The sequence below is a fragment of the Montipora foliosa genome, chromosome 6, assembly GCF_036669935.1.
Source record: "Montipora foliosa isolate CH-2021 chromosome 6, ASM3666993v2, whole genome shotgun sequence".
In the NCBI taxonomy this organism is placed as follows: domain Eukaryota; kingdom Metazoa; phylum Cnidaria; class Anthozoa; order Scleractinia; family Acroporidae; genus Montipora; species Montipora foliosa.
Window position 1 is genome coordinate 55,725,383 of NC_090874.1, and position 17,500 is coordinate 55,742,882.

General features: G+C 41.6%; 2 protein-coding genes across 2 annotated transcripts in view; both read right to left on the bottom strand.

Moving 5' to 3' along the window:
- Positions 1 to 40, bottom strand: part of LOC138007804 (adenomatous polyposis coli protein-like) — a 29,658-nt gene extending 29,618 nt beyond the window's left edge. Inside the window, exon 1 of the mRNA XM_068854881.1 lies at positions 1 to 40. This exon is cut by the window's left edge and continues 416 nt beyond it. The gene's annotated coding sequence lies outside the window, so the exon portion shown is untranslated.
- Positions 41 to 3,553: 3,513 nt separating this feature from the next.
- The window catches only part of LOC138007810 (uncharacterized), a 54,672-nt gene continuing 40,725 nt past the window's right edge, over positions 3,554 to 17,500 (bottom strand). The window contains exons 23-35 of the mRNA XM_068854889.1: positions 17,186 to 17,312; positions 15,096 to 15,349; positions 14,488 to 14,741; positions 13,548 to 13,574; positions 13,011 to 13,097; positions 12,021 to 12,071; positions 10,421 to 10,478; positions 9,726 to 9,812; positions 8,166 to 8,246; positions 7,873 to 7,929; positions 6,817 to 6,888; positions 6,073 to 6,102; positions 3,554 to 5,031 (exon numbers count right to left, since the gene is read on the bottom strand). Of these exons, the coding sequence (XP_068710990.1) occupies positions 4,969 to 5,031; positions 6,073 to 6,102; positions 6,817 to 6,888; positions 7,873 to 7,929; positions 8,166 to 8,246; positions 9,726 to 9,812; positions 10,421 to 10,478; positions 12,021 to 12,071; positions 13,011 to 13,097; positions 13,548 to 13,574; positions 14,488 to 14,741; positions 15,096 to 15,349; positions 17,186 to 17,312 (1,248 nt within the window). The 3' untranslated portion in view covers positions 3,554 to 4,968. The remainder of the gene's footprint in view (positions 5,032 to 6,072; positions 6,103 to 6,816; positions 6,889 to 7,872; positions 7,930 to 8,165; positions 8,247 to 9,725; positions 9,813 to 10,420; positions 10,479 to 12,020; positions 12,072 to 13,010; positions 13,098 to 13,547; positions 13,575 to 14,487; positions 14,742 to 15,095; positions 15,350 to 17,185; positions 17,313 to 17,500) is intronic.

Below are 17,500 nucleotides of genomic sequence, written 5' to 3' on the forward strand. Positions count from 1 at the left end.
TGCAAGCCAGGCGTTAAGGCACATCCTGGGTCCTTTGTTTATGGGGCTCAGATCACATGTCTCTTATGAGTCCGAAGTGCCTTTCCAGCTTTTGAACTGTAGAAGGGTGGAACGGTGGAATTGAGGAATGCACGGAATATTCTAAAATACGGAATGTATGGAATATTCTAAAACGCAGGATGAGAGGAAAGTCTTTTAAAAAAGGATATAAAATAAAATATTGCATAATATAACTTTACTTTACTAATTTTAGATTTCCTCGCGACATGTCCTCACGGGATGTCCTCATACCTTCGCCAAATTTGAGGTCACTGGTCGGCGGTTCGGTGTTGCCTGCCTTGTCAATTTTCTTGACTCTCTAACTGGTGGTCGAGAAAAGACCTCCCAAAATGACGCTTAAAACAGCTCGGAACGACCAAAAAAAATAACGTAGGACTCGCTTGACACTTTGTTTGAGCTTTCATTGAATTATTTGCTTTCAAACTTTATTGCCGAGCAAATCGCATCCACCGTAATGTATTTATCCTTTGATAATGTATTTATCAGATCGATAACAACAACGACGAAAGTGGTACGCCTGTGACCGATCATAACAACATCTGCTAGGGAAATCGTCTCGTAAAAATTCTTTGACTTGGGCCATTTTAGTTTCAATAGGAATAAAACGCAAACAGCGGTTTGTAACCGCTGTTTGCTTTTTATTCCTAGGGAAATTGTGCATGAATTAAGCAGATTTTGTAACAAAGACCTTCAAAAAGGCATTGACTTAGCAAATCAGCCTGAAAAAGAAACGATAACATGTCGTACATTATGTTTTCTAAGGCAATTGAGACACTTACTAACGTATTTCTCCATTTTTCCTTCTATGAGTGTAGGAAAGTGCGCCTGCGATGTTTCGGCACAGTCCGAGAGGCACAAAAACAGAAGCGGGGAAACATATCGCCACATCTTTATATCTTTTGTCGCGAGGAAATGTAAAATTATCATCCGAAGTTATGTTATCCCACCCAGACTACTCACGGGTAAAAAATGCAATACTTATATCCTTTTTTGAAAGACTTTTCTCTCATCCCGCGTTTTAGAATATTCCGTATATTCCTTGTTTCAAAATAATCGATTTTTTCCGTGTTTTAAAATATTCCATATATTCCGTATTTTAGAATATTCCGTGTATTCCGCAATTCCACCGTTCTACCATTCCATTCCATTACATAGGGTCACCCCGTCAATATATTGCTCCGAAAAAAGTTAATTTCGGCCATCGAGGGTCATTGCAAAAGCCACGAATTATTTTATTTGTATCTGTTGGGAGATGAAGCGTAGAAAATGGGTAATCCACATTTGCAAACCAATGAGCCACAATCTCAAACCCCAGCCGGATCAACACTCAGGATCTTAAATAACTGAGGAGAAAGTGCTGCCTTTGTAATTTCATCTGCAAATGGTTAGACTTTCCAGTCTTCGCGGATAAGGACTATAAACCGTAGGCCCCGTCTCACAGATGTCTTCTATGTTCATAAGTTCCCTGTGGGACGTTAAAGAACCCAAGCACTATTCGAGAAGAGTAGGGATAAAGTCCCGGTGTTGCGGCTGTCCTGTTCTCTCCAGCAGAAGAGGCCGGCCTGGCGGTGATGTCTCTAAAAAGACTTGTGGTGTATGAGGCCACCTAAGCAGAAACAGGCACAAGTCAACAAGGGACTTTGCCGAGTGCTGGAACATGTAGATGTGGATGTAGATGAATCTCATTCTTTAAATTTGCTGGAGGACTATTTTCGTTCCATACGGTATGTTGTAGAAGAAACAAAAATACTCCTTTAGGTATTAAAAAAAGATTTTCGTTTCGGCCATTGCACAAGCCAGTTTATAAGAGAAAAAGAAGAACCTTTTCTTTCTGCGATGGTAATACGCCTTATTCCAAAATGGCCGCCATTTTAGTGGAGGGCGAAAAGACCTGAAAAGTGAAGGTTAGGGTTGCAGGTCAATGTTTTACTTTTACTGAAACAACCCGAACGGTTACAAAAATGCTAACCTTAGGCTTAAATATTATTTTTTAGGCCTAATGTTAGCATTCGTAAAGTTTGGAGTTGTTTCAGCTAAGGTGACACAGTGAGCTGCAAATCTAACCTGCCATCTGCACGGTTTACACCCTCCATCATTTTAGTATTTTTTTGCTTGATTGCAAATTGGCCCTTTTAGCCTCGTTCAAGGTTAAATCTTTTTTTTGAATTTTACGTTTGAATGAAAGCGAGGACAAAAGGGCCAATGAGAACACTAAAATGGCGGCCATTTTGGAATAAGGTGTATGCAAGCTTGTAGCGTGTGGCGCTGTTTATAGAAATGACGACGCCCACGCTGGCAACAGCAACGCCACGAGTTTGTAAAACTTTTTAACTTTTAATAAAATCATTGGTTGAAAAAAGGAAAAATAATCGTGCTGCATGTGCAGTACGCATTTCAGCGCATAGTTTTGCGTTAATCTTCATAACAACGACTTGAAATGACCAAATGTGAGGTTTTGACGACAACTTGAGTTTAGAAATCATGTGAACCTGTCGTTTTCTATTTTTACTCCGAAACCGCTCGTACTCAATCTATTTTTGGAATACTTCACCCACATTGTGCGACGACGTGAACAAGATGGAATATTCGTGATATGCAATCGATATTAAATAGCTATTTCGTCAACGTCGCCGTAAATTCCCCAGCTATAGTCCAAATAGACACAAGGGTTGGAAGAACCCGTCCCGAATCGCGGGAGTGAGACACGATTGACTTTGCCTCACGGAGTGCGAGATTTTTCAGCCAATCACCAAGCATAGCAGTGCTAAACCAAAGCAGGGGTGGAGCAGGTGCCTTTCTCCGGGAACTCCGGCTTTTTCCTCTTATGTAAATCAGCATTTGATTTGATCCGCTCTAATTTGTGACCTCCCCACTAAGAGCACTTGTGTTCGGTTGGAGACTTTAAATTGTGATAAAAATATGGACAATGAAGATAGGGGCCAAAAAAGTTACGGGGCTTTCAGAAATATCACTCTCAGACTTTCGAGCGGGCATGTATTTGAGAGTTTAAACAACCGGCCAAAACAATAGTTGGGGAAACTCACTTAAAAATCACATCGGTCCAAGCCTGCCTAATTCCCATGACCTCTCCAAAGTGAGAAGTCCTAGGAACAAGGTTGAGTTATATTGTGGGGCCTACAGGTTTACCGAGTGCTTGGGTAAATGGGTCCAAGTAGAGTTGCGACCTCACTTCACTGCTCAACAAACCGAGCGTTCAAATTTCCCATTTTAATACTCTGTCACTTGTTCGGCACCGTGAAGAAGTTCACTCGAGGAAACCCAGAAAGCAGTCACTGTCGTCAACAATGAAGGGAGTGTTTCATGTTAGAAATATGAGCAGCAGAATGAAATCGCGATTGAATGCTCCCCCTCCCACAAATTTATTTACTCTTTTTATAAGGAGACATGACCACAAAAACCTGTAGGATGCCTCAAAACATCTGAGATAACTCAAGGGGAAATTGTGCTCGCTTCTTCAAAGCAAAACATAGCATTGACGTTGAACACTTTCCATTTAATGCGTTGTCAACTATTGCATTCAAAAATACGTTCAGCAAACAGATATCACCAAATTTAAGTCGGTTAGGTCTATTTCACATTTTTATACTGTTTACAAAAACGTTTCTAGTACAAAAGAGGCGAGAGGAAGATTACAAATGCAACTTCGAAGTGTTGCCAGATGGGAAAAAGGAAATAGAAAAACCTATTGACAATACACTTTAAATCTAAAAAGTTTCAAGATCTGACGTACTCTCACTATTGCTACTGTCCTGCAGTACAAACAAAAAAAGACACAATACCGCATTTCAATGAGAGTAAACTCCGCGCTCCACGGAAACTGACTTTTACAGTGCAACAATCATTGTTTTACTCAGTGTATAAGCGATCTGTAATTTTAAACTAGTCATTTCGAAGAATATAAACAATTTCTCAAATTCAAAATTTAAACTCCCGGTAGGGTTTTTCGGAAAACCGATAACTTGGATAAGTAATAAATTCTCTCTGACTTCCCAATTTTTGAGAAATTTTCCCATCTTTTTTGGCTTCTATTTTTCGCAATCTTTGTAAGGATAATTAATAATTTAATTTTTATTAAAAGAAACACGGAGCGGTTGCTTCAAGCGGAAAAAAACTAAGCCAAACCAAGTCCTACAAAACATCTTAAACGTTGCCACCGCACGAGCTGTTTTTGGTATTGCGTGATGCCTTTGGGCAAGTTTTCCCACTTCTCCCTCGCGTGACAAAGATATCTTCTGTACGTTCGCCGGCAACCGCTGCACTGAATATAACGCATAAAGCTGATGATTCTTTAAAAATCTGCCGTCAGTGCTGTTTTTTGCTAGGGAACCAACCCTTTAACTTTGAGAGGGAGTTAATCACGAATGAAAAAAAATTTTAACCCTTGTTCAGAAAGAAATATGCACTTGCTGTTGGCATGGGAATGATAGGAGTTAAGATGAAAGATCTTGTTTAAGTAAAACGAGGAAATTTCAAATCCTTTTTTTTTTTTTTTTTTTTCGTTAACGCTTTTTCATCCGTCAAGCCCATCAACCAAAACAATCAAGCGGTCACTTAGCGGCGACTAAAACAGTATCACCCAAGATCATTTTTCATTCGAGAGTAGCTCTTGCATTTCCAACTAGGCTTGGAAACACCTGGCTGGTCAAGAGGTTTCGACCTAAAGAGGTTGGCATCCAGTTTTCAACCGTACTACGTTGAAACAATCCCTCTCAACAGATCCTTGACTGTGGCAACTGTTTTTCCCTCCTTTTGATCCGTCAACGGCGCACGATACAACATCGGGAGAACGCAATCTATGCGGCTCAGTTTTTTCACCGCCTTCGCCGGCCCCAAAGTCACCGCGCGCCGTTTATGGACCGCGCGCTGGTGAACTCGCTCGGTAAACCTTCACATCACATTGCACACAGAGCTTTTGGCAGCGGTTTTCGTCTGCCGCGCAGAATTCTGTCGCTGAAAAGCAAATGGAAAAAGGAATTAAATTTATATTACTACGACTGCCTTAGTCATCTTATAAAACAATTTTTGCCTTCAGTTGCTTTATAAAACTATATACGCCTAAAGCCATTGCCTCATTTTCCTGTCGTAGCAAGCCGGCCGAGAAGAACAACCTCATATGCGGTAGAGCCAGCTCTGGAGCCAGCCCCATTCCAACTGCGGTCAGTGTAGAATAAATAGACTGTACTCCAGGGGTAAAATACAGACAAAGAACCTTGAAAATGCAGACTGCGGAAACAGCCCAAACCCTTTACTAATGCTAACCTTAAGCTTAGCATCAGGAAAGAGTTTGGGGTTTTTTTACCCTCAGTGTGTATTTTCCCTTGTTCTTCAGTCTAAACGATACGCTGACCGTTCCTACAGTATATTCTAGTATTTCTGACAACGAAGCGAACCGTAACAGACAGAAATAGTTTTTTTGCAGGCACGGACAGAAGGAGTGGTAACGTGAGAGAGAGAGAGAGAGATTATGGGTATAACTGTCAGATATGCGTTACGATTCGAAAAGCATCCGAGGTCAGCAACAATTCTGCTCCCAAGTTAAGTTTGATTTAAGTGTGTATTGTTAATTTCCGTGATTCGTTATCGTAACTCAGACCCCAAAGTTAGCGGCACCGCAGTTGGTGGGGGTATACGTCCTCTTTTTTGGAGATTTTCGCATCCGGCGGTGTCGTATTAATTTAGTGTGAATTGGTTTGTCCCTGGAGACATATGTTTGTATGAATGGTGAGCAATAGTTACTTTATCAGTGTTCCTACAATAAACCGGCGTATGAGGTCTTTGCTGACCTACAGGCCCCTGTATCTACACTATTGTATGCACCACCACATTGGTAGTGTAAGCAAAATCTAACGTTGAAAACGAAAACCGCGAACTCTCGATGGATCCAATACGAGCGAAGTGAAAAGTCACATAATCCATATTTTCGGTAAATATGGGAAAGGAATTTAATCACTTAAGCTTCTTTTGATACCAGACCACTATATTTACGCTCACCTTTTCCTTAGCTTGCTGCCTTAGCTGTTCCTGAGGACACAATGAAAATATAAGTATAAGCCAATTAGCCGACCGAAGACCGCTGACTCCTGAAGAGAAGCTTATGGGGGTTCAGACAGGACACAACAAACCAGTAAACTGAAACGCTAACAACTTAACAACTGACACGAACTGGAGATTTCCTTTGTCTTTTCGAACTAACGCCCAGGTCAAAAGACCAGGCGGTATCGTTAAACATCATGTTTGAACAAGAGATGCATCAATCGATCATGGCTCGGGTGTCCTTCGAGAGATTCCGAGAGTCGGGAATATAAGCTCGGATGGTCACCCACTTAGTGGGAACAAGGCCTTATATATTAAACCTCGCCTCAGAGTGACCGATGTCCCACATTCTGCTTGGGCCAAAAATGTCCACAGATTGCATGGCATTCTCGCAATCGTCAGGAGGAGACGGTTAAAATGAATGAAGAGATGTAACAACCGGGAGTGATAAACACAACGTTTGGGAAAACAAAGTTTGATTAACCACAAAATATAGGATAAAAATACTGACGGAAAACAATTTAACTCCAAAGTCGAGACAGGCAGTTAAATATTCCAAGATGATCTTCCAACACGATGTAATGCAAAAATGTTTGCTCGCTTAGCTGGGGTTCAATGACTCCATCTGAAGATCCGCCTTCACTGAATGCGGAAAATGGTGTCAAATCACCAAACTAGGAGAAAAGACCACAATGCACTGACCTGTTGCATTCGAGCCAATTGTTCCTGGAGTGATATCACCACACTTAAATTGCCTTGAAGCTTGTCAGATTGCTGGAAAGAAAAGGAAAGGAATGGAACTTTATTTAAGTGTCTAATCTTCAAGCGCTGGAGCACTAATTGGGGACACTGTAAACTCAAATCAATGAATTAACGCAAATCAAATCAAGTATTGGTTTTTGAGGAGAGGGGAAAACCGGAGTACCCGGAGAAAAACCTCTCGATGCAAGGGTTGAGAACCAACAAACTCAACCCACATATGATACCGAGTCTGGGAATCGAACCTGGGCCACATTGGTGGGAGGCGAGTGCTCTCACCACTGCACCATCGCTGCATCCACAGAACAAAACAAATCTAATCACATTATCCAATTAGGGTATGAAATAGACCACTAACAAAACGGTGTGACGGAAAACCGAATAAGTTATGCAAACACTATGGCAACGTGAACAAAAATACCGAAAACTACATATTAAATAATCAAATATCAAAAACCTCTCGCGCGCTCTGTATTTGCGTTTTGTATAAGTAATCACACGATTAGTCATTCCAAATTGCTCGAGAAAAATCATGTGCTTACTTATTAATAACACTAACATTCAAAAATTCCGAAATAAGCAAGGCACGAGGATCACACCTTCAAATTTTGCGCCATCCAAGGTTCGCATTTGATTGGCTATCTATGATTTTTTTTATGATTGAGAATTGACCAATCAGTATGCTTGGTTTATGCTGAATGCACTCTTTTCTCCATCGTGTTATTTACGAAAAAATTGAATTTCTCTCAGGTAGTCAGATTGGAGACATTTTCCATGAATGTTGTTAAAAAATTAATACAGTTCTTTTCCGTACTCTGGAAAACAACGAAGTGAAATGCAATTGACAACTGAAGTCGCACGGACTGGTGGGGACTCCCTATGTACTGCTTCCAATGCAAGTCGCCGTGACAGGAAGCCAGGCAGTGATTTCAAAAGAGATGGGGGGGGGGGGGGGGAAATCTGAATTAGTAATTTCATCACACCAAGTCAAATTCATACCTTCGACAATTCTATTTTTAAATTCAGCACTTCGTTGGACAATTTTTCTTCTTTTTCCTGCAACAGTCAGATTACAAATTTCAAGGTAAAAAACTGATATGAACAAACTATGGATGTCACAAGTACACTTTTCACGCGTAGTGGGAGACCGTGATCGAGCGAGCGCACATGAAAAAAAAAAACCCCCAGGGGGTTCTGAAAATATAAAAAATACAGTTCTGGCTGAACCGGAAGTCGCAATGTCAATAGGGTAGGTACCAGGAAGAAGAGCGGAGAAAACGTCATCCACCAACCTTAGCCTCTCTCTGTTGCTCGTCCCGGCTTTTCTCGGCCAGTTCCAGCTCCTCTTTGTGTTGCTGCACTCGTCGTTCAAACTGAAGAACAAGACAATGAAAAACTGACCGTTGAGAATTTTCCGCAATACAACAAACACCATAAGGTTGCTGTGAAAAGATGAAATGGCTGACGTTTTGAGCGTTAGCCCTTCGTCAGAGCGAATTGACCGAGGGCTGAACGAACCCTTCGTCAGAGCGAATTGACCAAGGGGTTGCCGACGGGCAAACACTCGAGACGTCAGCCATTTCATCTTTTTCTGGTGGTAATTGACCCTAACCGACAAGTAAGTTAAAACCAGATATTCGTGTTTTACATTCCCACCGACGAACGCAGCACCACAATTTCTTTGCAACAAAGTCTAAAAACTGCTTTGATTCTTATCCACCCTGAAGCGAAATTTCGTTGACGCCTCAATCACCCAATTGAAACCAGGAGTTACGGAGGGATAGTTAAATCATTTACAAATAAACCAATCGCCCGAGTATCCTACGTAGTATTCTAACCTCGCAGGACCCATATTGATAGCAGTTTTTTAAAACTGAAGTGGTCATCCTGTATAAATATGTTTGTGTATTTGTTTTATTTATTTATTTATTTATTTATTTATTTATTTACGAGAGGGTTAAACTAATATAGGGCTAACCATACTGGGATTATCTTTGCTTAGGCCGGAAGAGTTAGCCACGTTTAAACTCATTTCTGAGGACACTTGAGCGAATAATAAAACTGGCCTTACGTCACCCTTTTGGTTTTAAAAGGCTGAATTACGCTGGTTTGCACCAGTGACCCCAAAGGAAAGCGCGAGCATAATGTAGTTTACACCAAGTGAAAACGAAAGCAGACAGGAGTACATGCACAAGCTAGAGACCACAATGTTGACTAGTTACAAGGCTCCGTAATCGACTCGGCTAATATGGCGGTAGAAACTAGAACGTGTCAGACGCAGTAAGCTTCGTTGTATTTACGCAACGAGGGAAAACCAAGCTCTAGGCTCTAAAAAAATAACCAAGGGAAAGAGAGAAGTGATCCTCGCATTTATCTGGACAATAAAAGCACATGTCTCGCATTGACACCTAAAAAATCCAAGTGGCTTCAACAGGAGATTCGAACCATTGACCTGTGGGATTCCGGTGCAATGTTCTACCAACTGAGCTGTGAAGCTGGGAGCAGGTAACTTTGTGGGCTCTTTTGTTCCCGTGAAGGACTCGAGGGATCTCAATTTTAGGAGAGATTAAGTTTTATGTTTGGGGCTAAGGATTATCAAACAGCAAATGGCAAAACATGAAAATCAGTTTGCTAAAATTTATTTCTTTCTCTTGAAAGCAGCTTGCTCGAGACAATTTGCTAACAAGCAAGACGAACAGACTATTCGCGCCTTCTCTAAAGGAAAGAACGCCGCGATCGCAAATAGGAAATGAACTGAAATTCACTCATTTTAATTGATTTTTGGTAGAACGCACATTTCAGTCTGCCGTTTGCCGTAAAAGTATTTTGAAATTTCTCTATTACCGGTTTACCTCTTCCTTTTCCCGTTTAAGTCTTTCAATTTCGTCTTGTAAATTGGCTTGTTTTTCCGCTGATACACGTCGCAACTCTTCTAACGCCTAATTGAATGAAAAAAAAAAGGCACAATAATAAACGTTAACTGCGGCTTGCAGCAGTTCTCCTTTGCAATATATCCTACCAATCAGTCAACCCAGCCGGGAAGCCACCGGAGAGTAGCATTCGTTCGCGTATTCGACAACGGAAAAACGCAGTAAGCGGACGCATTTGACGATTGTTTGCAGTAAAATGCGACTGCTATCGGAAGAGACATTCACAAAATGTCTTAATTCCTTGATGCTGTAAGGAAGATTGCCAACCCCCTGATATAAAAACAGGACAAGACGAAGAAAAGGCACAAGCGAAACTCCTTTAAGACGTTTTGGACGCGAAAAGAGACCCGAATAAGATGTTTCGTAAATTTATGCTTATAAAGTAGCATTTGCAGTTTGTTAGTCGACAACTCCGAAATTAAAAGAGCACTCACGACGGCTTGCTTTGTTCGTAAAATATCGTCGACTTAAGTTGCAAAAACGCAGGTCAGAATTACACACTGGATTCCTGATCCTGCTCGTATTAGAACCGCTAGCTAAACTACAGAATACTGGAAAACAATAGGCCAGAGTAAAACATTCAACAAAGAAAACTGATAATATATTAATATGCACACCTGGTCGCGGCGAGTGTTTCCTGAGCGAGAGTCGTTCGACGCCATTTTTCCAGTTGCCCTAAAGATCAAAATTACATGAAGAGAGATGAAACAAAGTTTGAGTGTACGACCAACGCAAAGACAAATTCTTATGGAACAGCATCTACGAATTCCTCGCCTTTAGCACACAAAAAGAGATAATTAATCGAAAGATCGGCAAAAAGAACTTCATCTCTTTTTCATTGAAACTTACGTATTTCCCCGGTGAATAAATTTAAGCGGGTTCTGTACAATCTTTGCGTTCTCCAATTTTTACCCCGATTTGCTTGAAACAGAAACATCTAGAAACTAAAAATTGATGTTCGGAAGTATCGATGTGATAAAATACAATTTGCTTCTGATTGAAATTGATATAAACACAATTTAAGTCAGTGGCTTTGTCCTTCGCAGCAGAAAAATTTAAATCAGAATTTCTTCAAGCCAAACTCGGATTTAATGAAACTTTCATCAACATAAATGGCGGCATAAATGTTAAAATCGCTGGTTGCTTCGCGACAGCCATAACAAAGTTGCTAAACACTCTTTGCAAATTGCTTTTGAAAGAGTAGCGCATTAGCTAAGAAAATCTGCTTCGGCGAAAAAAAGCCATAACAAAAGATATTAAATACAATTAACAAATAGCTGTTAACATTGTGTAAACCCGCCCGCAGACAAACGTTTAGAAAATGCCGCACACATCTTCTTTGCGTTTCGTTGGAGGTTAATCGCCAGAGAAATAAATTGACAGGAAATGCGAGTGAGCGAGTGTGTGAGTGCAGCAACTTCTTTTGGCAGAGTGTTATATGTACACCGAATTTTCCTTAATGCGTTTGAGAAGACCGTCCCAAAAACAAGACGGTGAAGACCGGAAGCACTTGCATCGTTACGTCAATCAAACTTCAACTCCATGGAATAATTTCAAACAAGTTTTTACTTCATGATATTAAAATCAACATCCACATCAAACAAAAAGTCGACTGAGACAAATCAGATTTATGTTTACATGATCCCTTAAATTGGAATTCAAAGTCGTTCTCAATCGTGTCTTGCGAGTTCGGGGACCACGTTCCCGAGTGTAAACTACAAATTTTCATCAAAAAATCCTTTTGCAGCGGCCAGTCACACGATATCACGGTGTTTTAATTTCGTGGGACACGTCTTCCCAAACTACCCTGGTCCCTTCATGTGGACCATTCGTGGTACAGGTTCCCACGACCAAATGGACGTTTTTCCCGAAAGTTGAAATGTGATCCGAACCTGAGAGCGCGGAAAAGCGCTTGAAAAAGGTTTTGAAAACAAAGCCAATAGTATTGTCTGGAGAGCGGTGAAGCCGCGAAGGAAGATGGACTGGAGAGCGCTTCTCCTACACCCCAATCCCCGGCCTCGTGGCTTCTGTTCTCACTCGCAAGCGGCAGCTTTTCAGGTTACTTTGCGAGGAAGGAAAAGAAGAAACTCGTTTCAAGGATCTCTCTGGAGGGGAAGACAGAAAAAGACCTGGTAACGAGATTGAGGAAAATGGAGGTTGATGAGCCGACGTAAATTATATAAAAACATGCTCTTACTACACTTGAGATTTACTTACCCTGCCCTCCTGAATGGAGTCTGATTGTGCCTTGCGCGCCCTACAGGTCTCCTGTGAAAGGACATTTTGTTTCCATGATCAACGGTCTCGTTAAAGACGCCTGCGTCAACCGTATTGCATTGCCTAGGCTAAGTAATCAGCGAGCTTAGAATTCAATCAATATTGCTCGAATTTGCTCTACTTGGCTGCATCTTTATTCCTCAAGCCAAAAAATCACTTTTCTTTCGTTAATTTTCTTATTCAATTCAGATGATAATTGTGAAGTACATTTTGAACTGCGGTAGTAATGACTCTAAGTGAGAATAATCGTTGCAGTTAAGGGTAGTCTGTTGCGGGCTCCCAGATAGGGCAAGGCAAGGCTAGGGCGTTGCCTTGATCTCAGCTCCCAAGCGTTTTTCGAGCGCAGTTTTCGCTTTCCTGATCATCTGGTAGCCTCCTGGAACAGGCTAAATTAACGGCACCTTCAGCATTTGCAAAGTCAGTGCAAAAAATCAAGTCTTGCACAGGACTCCAACCCATGACCGTGCGACTGTGTTGCACTACCCCACCGTTAGAGCTATCCGACTATCTGAGAATTGGGGCCTGTTTCTCGAAAGCCCCGAAAACGTTTCGGGCCCGAAAAGCCATTTGTGAAACTGCCAACCGCAAGTCTTGGAAAGCCGATCTTTTGACATGTTTTCAAGGTAACAAAAAGAAAAATGACTGTGAAGTTTGACGAATTAAATCCCCTCCATTCTTGAGATTAAAAGGGAATTGTAACACCCGAAAATGGCTGTAAAGTTTCGGGACTTTCGACAAACGGGCCCTTGGTCAGTTACGAATTTGTAGTTAAGCCTCTGTCAACTGTGATGATCATTCTCGTTTTGAGTGAGTAGCAGTCTGAAGAAAAAAAATTCTTGAAGCGTGCTATAATGTTGGTTTTTGGACGCCCTCTGACATTAAAAAACCTCAAAAGATTGAGTTCAGAGTAACAGTGTTGTCCCCACTGACCTATATTCCTGATGACGCTCCACAGATTTGCTAACACTTAGCTGCTTGTCACCTCTCGGGGAACGAAGTGGCTGTGGAGAAGCACTTCTGAAACATAACAAAGACACGTGTCACAACAATATTCCGAGTTCTTTCTCCATCTCCTCTTTTTTTTTTTTAACGAAGACCCAAGTATCAAATGATTGCATGATCCCATTGACCGAAAGCAAAAATGGAACGTCAGTAAATTACTCTTTTATCTTTGTGCTAATCAGTCTTATTAGACTCATTAGCACGTGTAAACTGGAAAGAATTTTAGCTGCACAAGGCTAGTCAGCAGGCAAACGAGGCTAATCAGTACACAAAGATTAAACAATAATTTATTGGCGTCCATTGTTGCTTTGAGCCTCTTAGTGGAGGCGAAGACGTTGACGTCGAAAGGGTGCCCCTTCAGATGCACGGGTAGCTCAGTTGCAAAACAAACGACGTCGGTGACACCTTGGATAATTCTAACATCCGACACATTTTATGGCAGAGGAACCAAGACACATGACTTACCCGACACTTTTCTTTGGGCTCCTGACTCTGCAAGTCAAAAAATACAAGCTCAACACCACACCGTCAATGTTGACATTCTTTCTAAACGCCGTTAGACGACAATAAATAACTCACTCAGAACCTTTCCTGTTTCGTAAATTTGGAACGTGCCAATTGTTTTCTCGAATGATATCGCTGATTTGGGAGGGAGTCTCCTTTTTCATTACTATGAAGATTTTATTCTCCTTAACATTGAGGTCGTCGCTTCCACTTGCTACGAATGCAAGAGGAATTGAGAGATTCTCTGTACAACACAAATCATGACGGCACGAAAACAGCCGGTCATTTCTCACTTATGTCTGGAAATGCACCTAATAGGCCAGTTTTGGATTCTCACGGTTAGACTGGATCTAGCATGAAATGAAGGCTGATAGATTCCCCCGCATTAGCCTCCATTTCATGCTCGGTCCAAGCCAACCGTTAGCATACGAAACTGGCCTATGAGATACACGCATAATCCATAATGCATAATAAGGTAAAGGTCTTAAAGGGCAACATTATCTTTAGCTTAGGGTGAATGCAGGTGTTTACCCTTACGTTACTCGGGGAGCAGCATTTGAGGGACACTTTAGGACGGTTATTGTCTGCATTCCGAGACACGAGGAATGTTGAAGTTGGGGAGAAGAACAAGGGGACACTTCGTGACGCTTATTGAAATACACGTGCATCTAATTAGGCGCATTGCAGGACACATCTGTCGTTTGTTTGCGAGATCAAAGACAGCTCAGGATTCATTAATTCATATTGGTTGACATAGTTTTGTCCTGCATCTCATGGTAGAGTGAAAGTTTCGCGTGTGAAAAGTACAAAAACAGCGCGTCCGATGTTTGTCTTCTTTTCAGTCGGTCGCTCAGTAACAAGGACCATAGCGACCGACAGTCATATATCTACTGGCACTTACTCCAGAGAGGTCTTTCGTGAAGCACCTGTAGTGCCCCCTGATCCTTCACTTGAGCTATTAAACTTCTCCACTGGGGTTAACTCTACTCCAGAGTCTGACGGGGTCCTTTTCTTTTCGTCAATGATGAGCCCATCAGAACAGGAGCGCTTGTGTTTGAGAGTCACGGGGCTACTGGCAGGGCGAGGGAACACTTTGGATATATCCAAAGACCCCTTGTTCGATTTAGTAGCACCGGAGGATTCTGATCCACCACTCTGCAAAAAAGAGTAGTCAAGTAGGACTTTAAGAGAAGGAGCGGTTTTCGTTTACTGAGTGCTTCGGTTTTGCGTTACTGTGCTTACGGATTGGCCAAAAATTCTCGAACCACTCGTCAACCAATCAGAAATCGAACAAAACTCAACCGTAACTCGCTAGCACTCTACGCGTTTTTCCGCGCTTGCGCCATCTGCATGCACTTACCGGTAATTCTGATTGGTTCATTTGCCTTTTATGATAGGCCTAATGGAAAACTCTGGTTTTGATTACTTACGCACAAAGAAATGAATTTCAAACGCAATGTCTCAGTTAAGGTTGACAATGTGTATGTTTTTCGTTTTTCAGTCACGTACCTTGTTTTGTATCTTTTCCAGATCTGTCTCTGACTTTATTGACACAGCACTTGATTGAACATTCAGTGGCACGTCATTGCTTATTGCAGTGTTAATAGCAACGCCATCCACTATTCTTGTTTCCGAATGTGATTTTCTGCTCTGTTTAAAACGTTCTACTTTAGCCTGCAGCTTGGCAGCTGCGCTTTTTCCGTCATTGTTTGATTCATTCTCCGTCGTGGTCTTTCGCGACTTTGATTTCAGTCCATCGTGGCCTTTTGACATGAAAAAAAATAAATAAATAAAGGATGAGAGATGGCTTACATTCCTCATTCGATCGGTCAGACTACGGTGCAGGACGTCACTGGTTCTACTCCGGCCAGACTATACTTGGGCAGAAACCCATGACTAGGAGCGTACAACTTCATTGTATTTGTGGAACGGCGTTTTTACAGACCGAGTTAATTTTAAATTGATTTTCCCACGAATCCAGACCTTTCCAGCTAATCACAAATCTTGCATGAGAAATTATTACCTATGGGATTGAGAATGGACACACACTCGTGCTGACCAAATCAAATTTTGGAATCGTCTAAAAATAGCTTGATCTGTGAAGAGGCCGTTACACAAGTCGACAGTTCGTTTTCCTGTCCTATAATGCCCATTTATTGTCCAAACTCGAGTAATAGCTGTTATCTGAATAGAGTGTAATGTGAAGTGCTAGATTTCTATCTCATATGAACCATGTGAGCGTTAGCCCTACTGATGGAAATGGGCCCACACAAGGACAGAGAAAAACTCTGACCAGGGTGGGAATTGAACCCACGACCTTCGGGTTAGATCTCCGCCGCTCTACCGACTGAGCTACAAGGTCAGACGGGAGCAGGCCGTGGGAATTGAAGATCTTAAAGTCACGGCAATGAACATGTACAAGTACAAGGAAAGGTTACGTTTAAACAAACGTTGGCCGTGTAGCACTTATATTTTAAACAGAGTTAACTGAATAGAGTGTAAGGTGAAGTGCTAGATTGTTATGACAGTTGAGTCCACGTCTCAGCGGTGTTAGTTTTCGAAGGCGCGAAATCGAGGCTTTCCGGTCAAACGTACTGTTCTGAGAAAAACGTAAATTCTCGATAGGAACTCATTGTTATTATTATTTTTTTGCATTTCGCGCGCTAAATTTCTCACTCTTCTCTATATCTCATCGAATGTTGACCAGAAAGCCTCGCTTTCGCACAGTCTGAAATGAGCACCGCTTAAACGTGGCTTCAACCGTAGTGCAGGTGCAGTTTATCATGCTAAACTAAGACGACTCGAAAATGAAACCACTCACAGAAGTGGTCACGAACAAATCGCCTTCCACTCAGTTATTTTAAGACCTCATTTCAGGATCCCACAACCGGGAGCCTACAACACCATACCAAGTCTGTGTCTTACACTACGCAAAAATGTCACACGTATTCACTAGCACCTTTCACGCTTCACGCACAAATATGTAATTAACACAACATCACCAGCACTTACGCCCCATACAAATAGCACGTCTGAATAAATATCGGATGTGCAAACGGTCATTATTTAGCGTTGTTTCCTGCATGGCCGCTATTTATTTCGTGTTCTTTAAATCCGGTGGTAAATCAAAAAATATCTTCGACTAACACCATCTTCTCTGAGGTCTTTTTAGCTCAAACTTATATCATCGGTCGAAATTTTGTTGTCTGTTCACTTAAAACCATCTCTCTCCACGCACAATGTACATGTCTGATTACAAAATATTTGCAGTCAAACCAGTTTGAGCGTACGCCTCAGGATCTCGGGGAGCTTTAAGAACGAGAAGTTTTATAGCCATGGACAGCAACCGGAAGTAAGCTGTTTTCCTTTTCAACTTGTCTTGACGCTACCATATTTACATTGCTAAGTGTCTTTTCACTATTAGACACGATTAGTTTAAAAACCTCTAAGGACAACTGTCCTGGTATGCGAAATGTTCACTTCCGGTTGCCGACCGTGACTCTGAAATAATTTCACCATGAAAATCTTCCGGGTACGCTTAACCCGGTTCTCCCTTTCTTAGAGCGTACATAACTAGAATCGACACTAACGTATCGTACCATTGTCGGTTTCTTCCGTTTCACTGTCCGCTTCTTCGCTGTCGCTATCATCATCGAGGGTATCTTCTTGGTCTCCGTTGCTAAGTGCAATGCCATCCTTTAATTCATTCTTAAGCCACGTGGGAGCCTATGAAATGGGAATACCAAATAAGAGAAATTCATTTCTTAATTCAAAGAAACGCGCTGAAAACTAAAATAGTAAGTAAGGAAGATATTAATAACGATTGCGAAGCTTGGAGATTGGCTCGAAAACACCGCGCAACTTTTTCAACTAATCAAAAACCGAATCAAAAGCAACAACTTCTGCACACACGA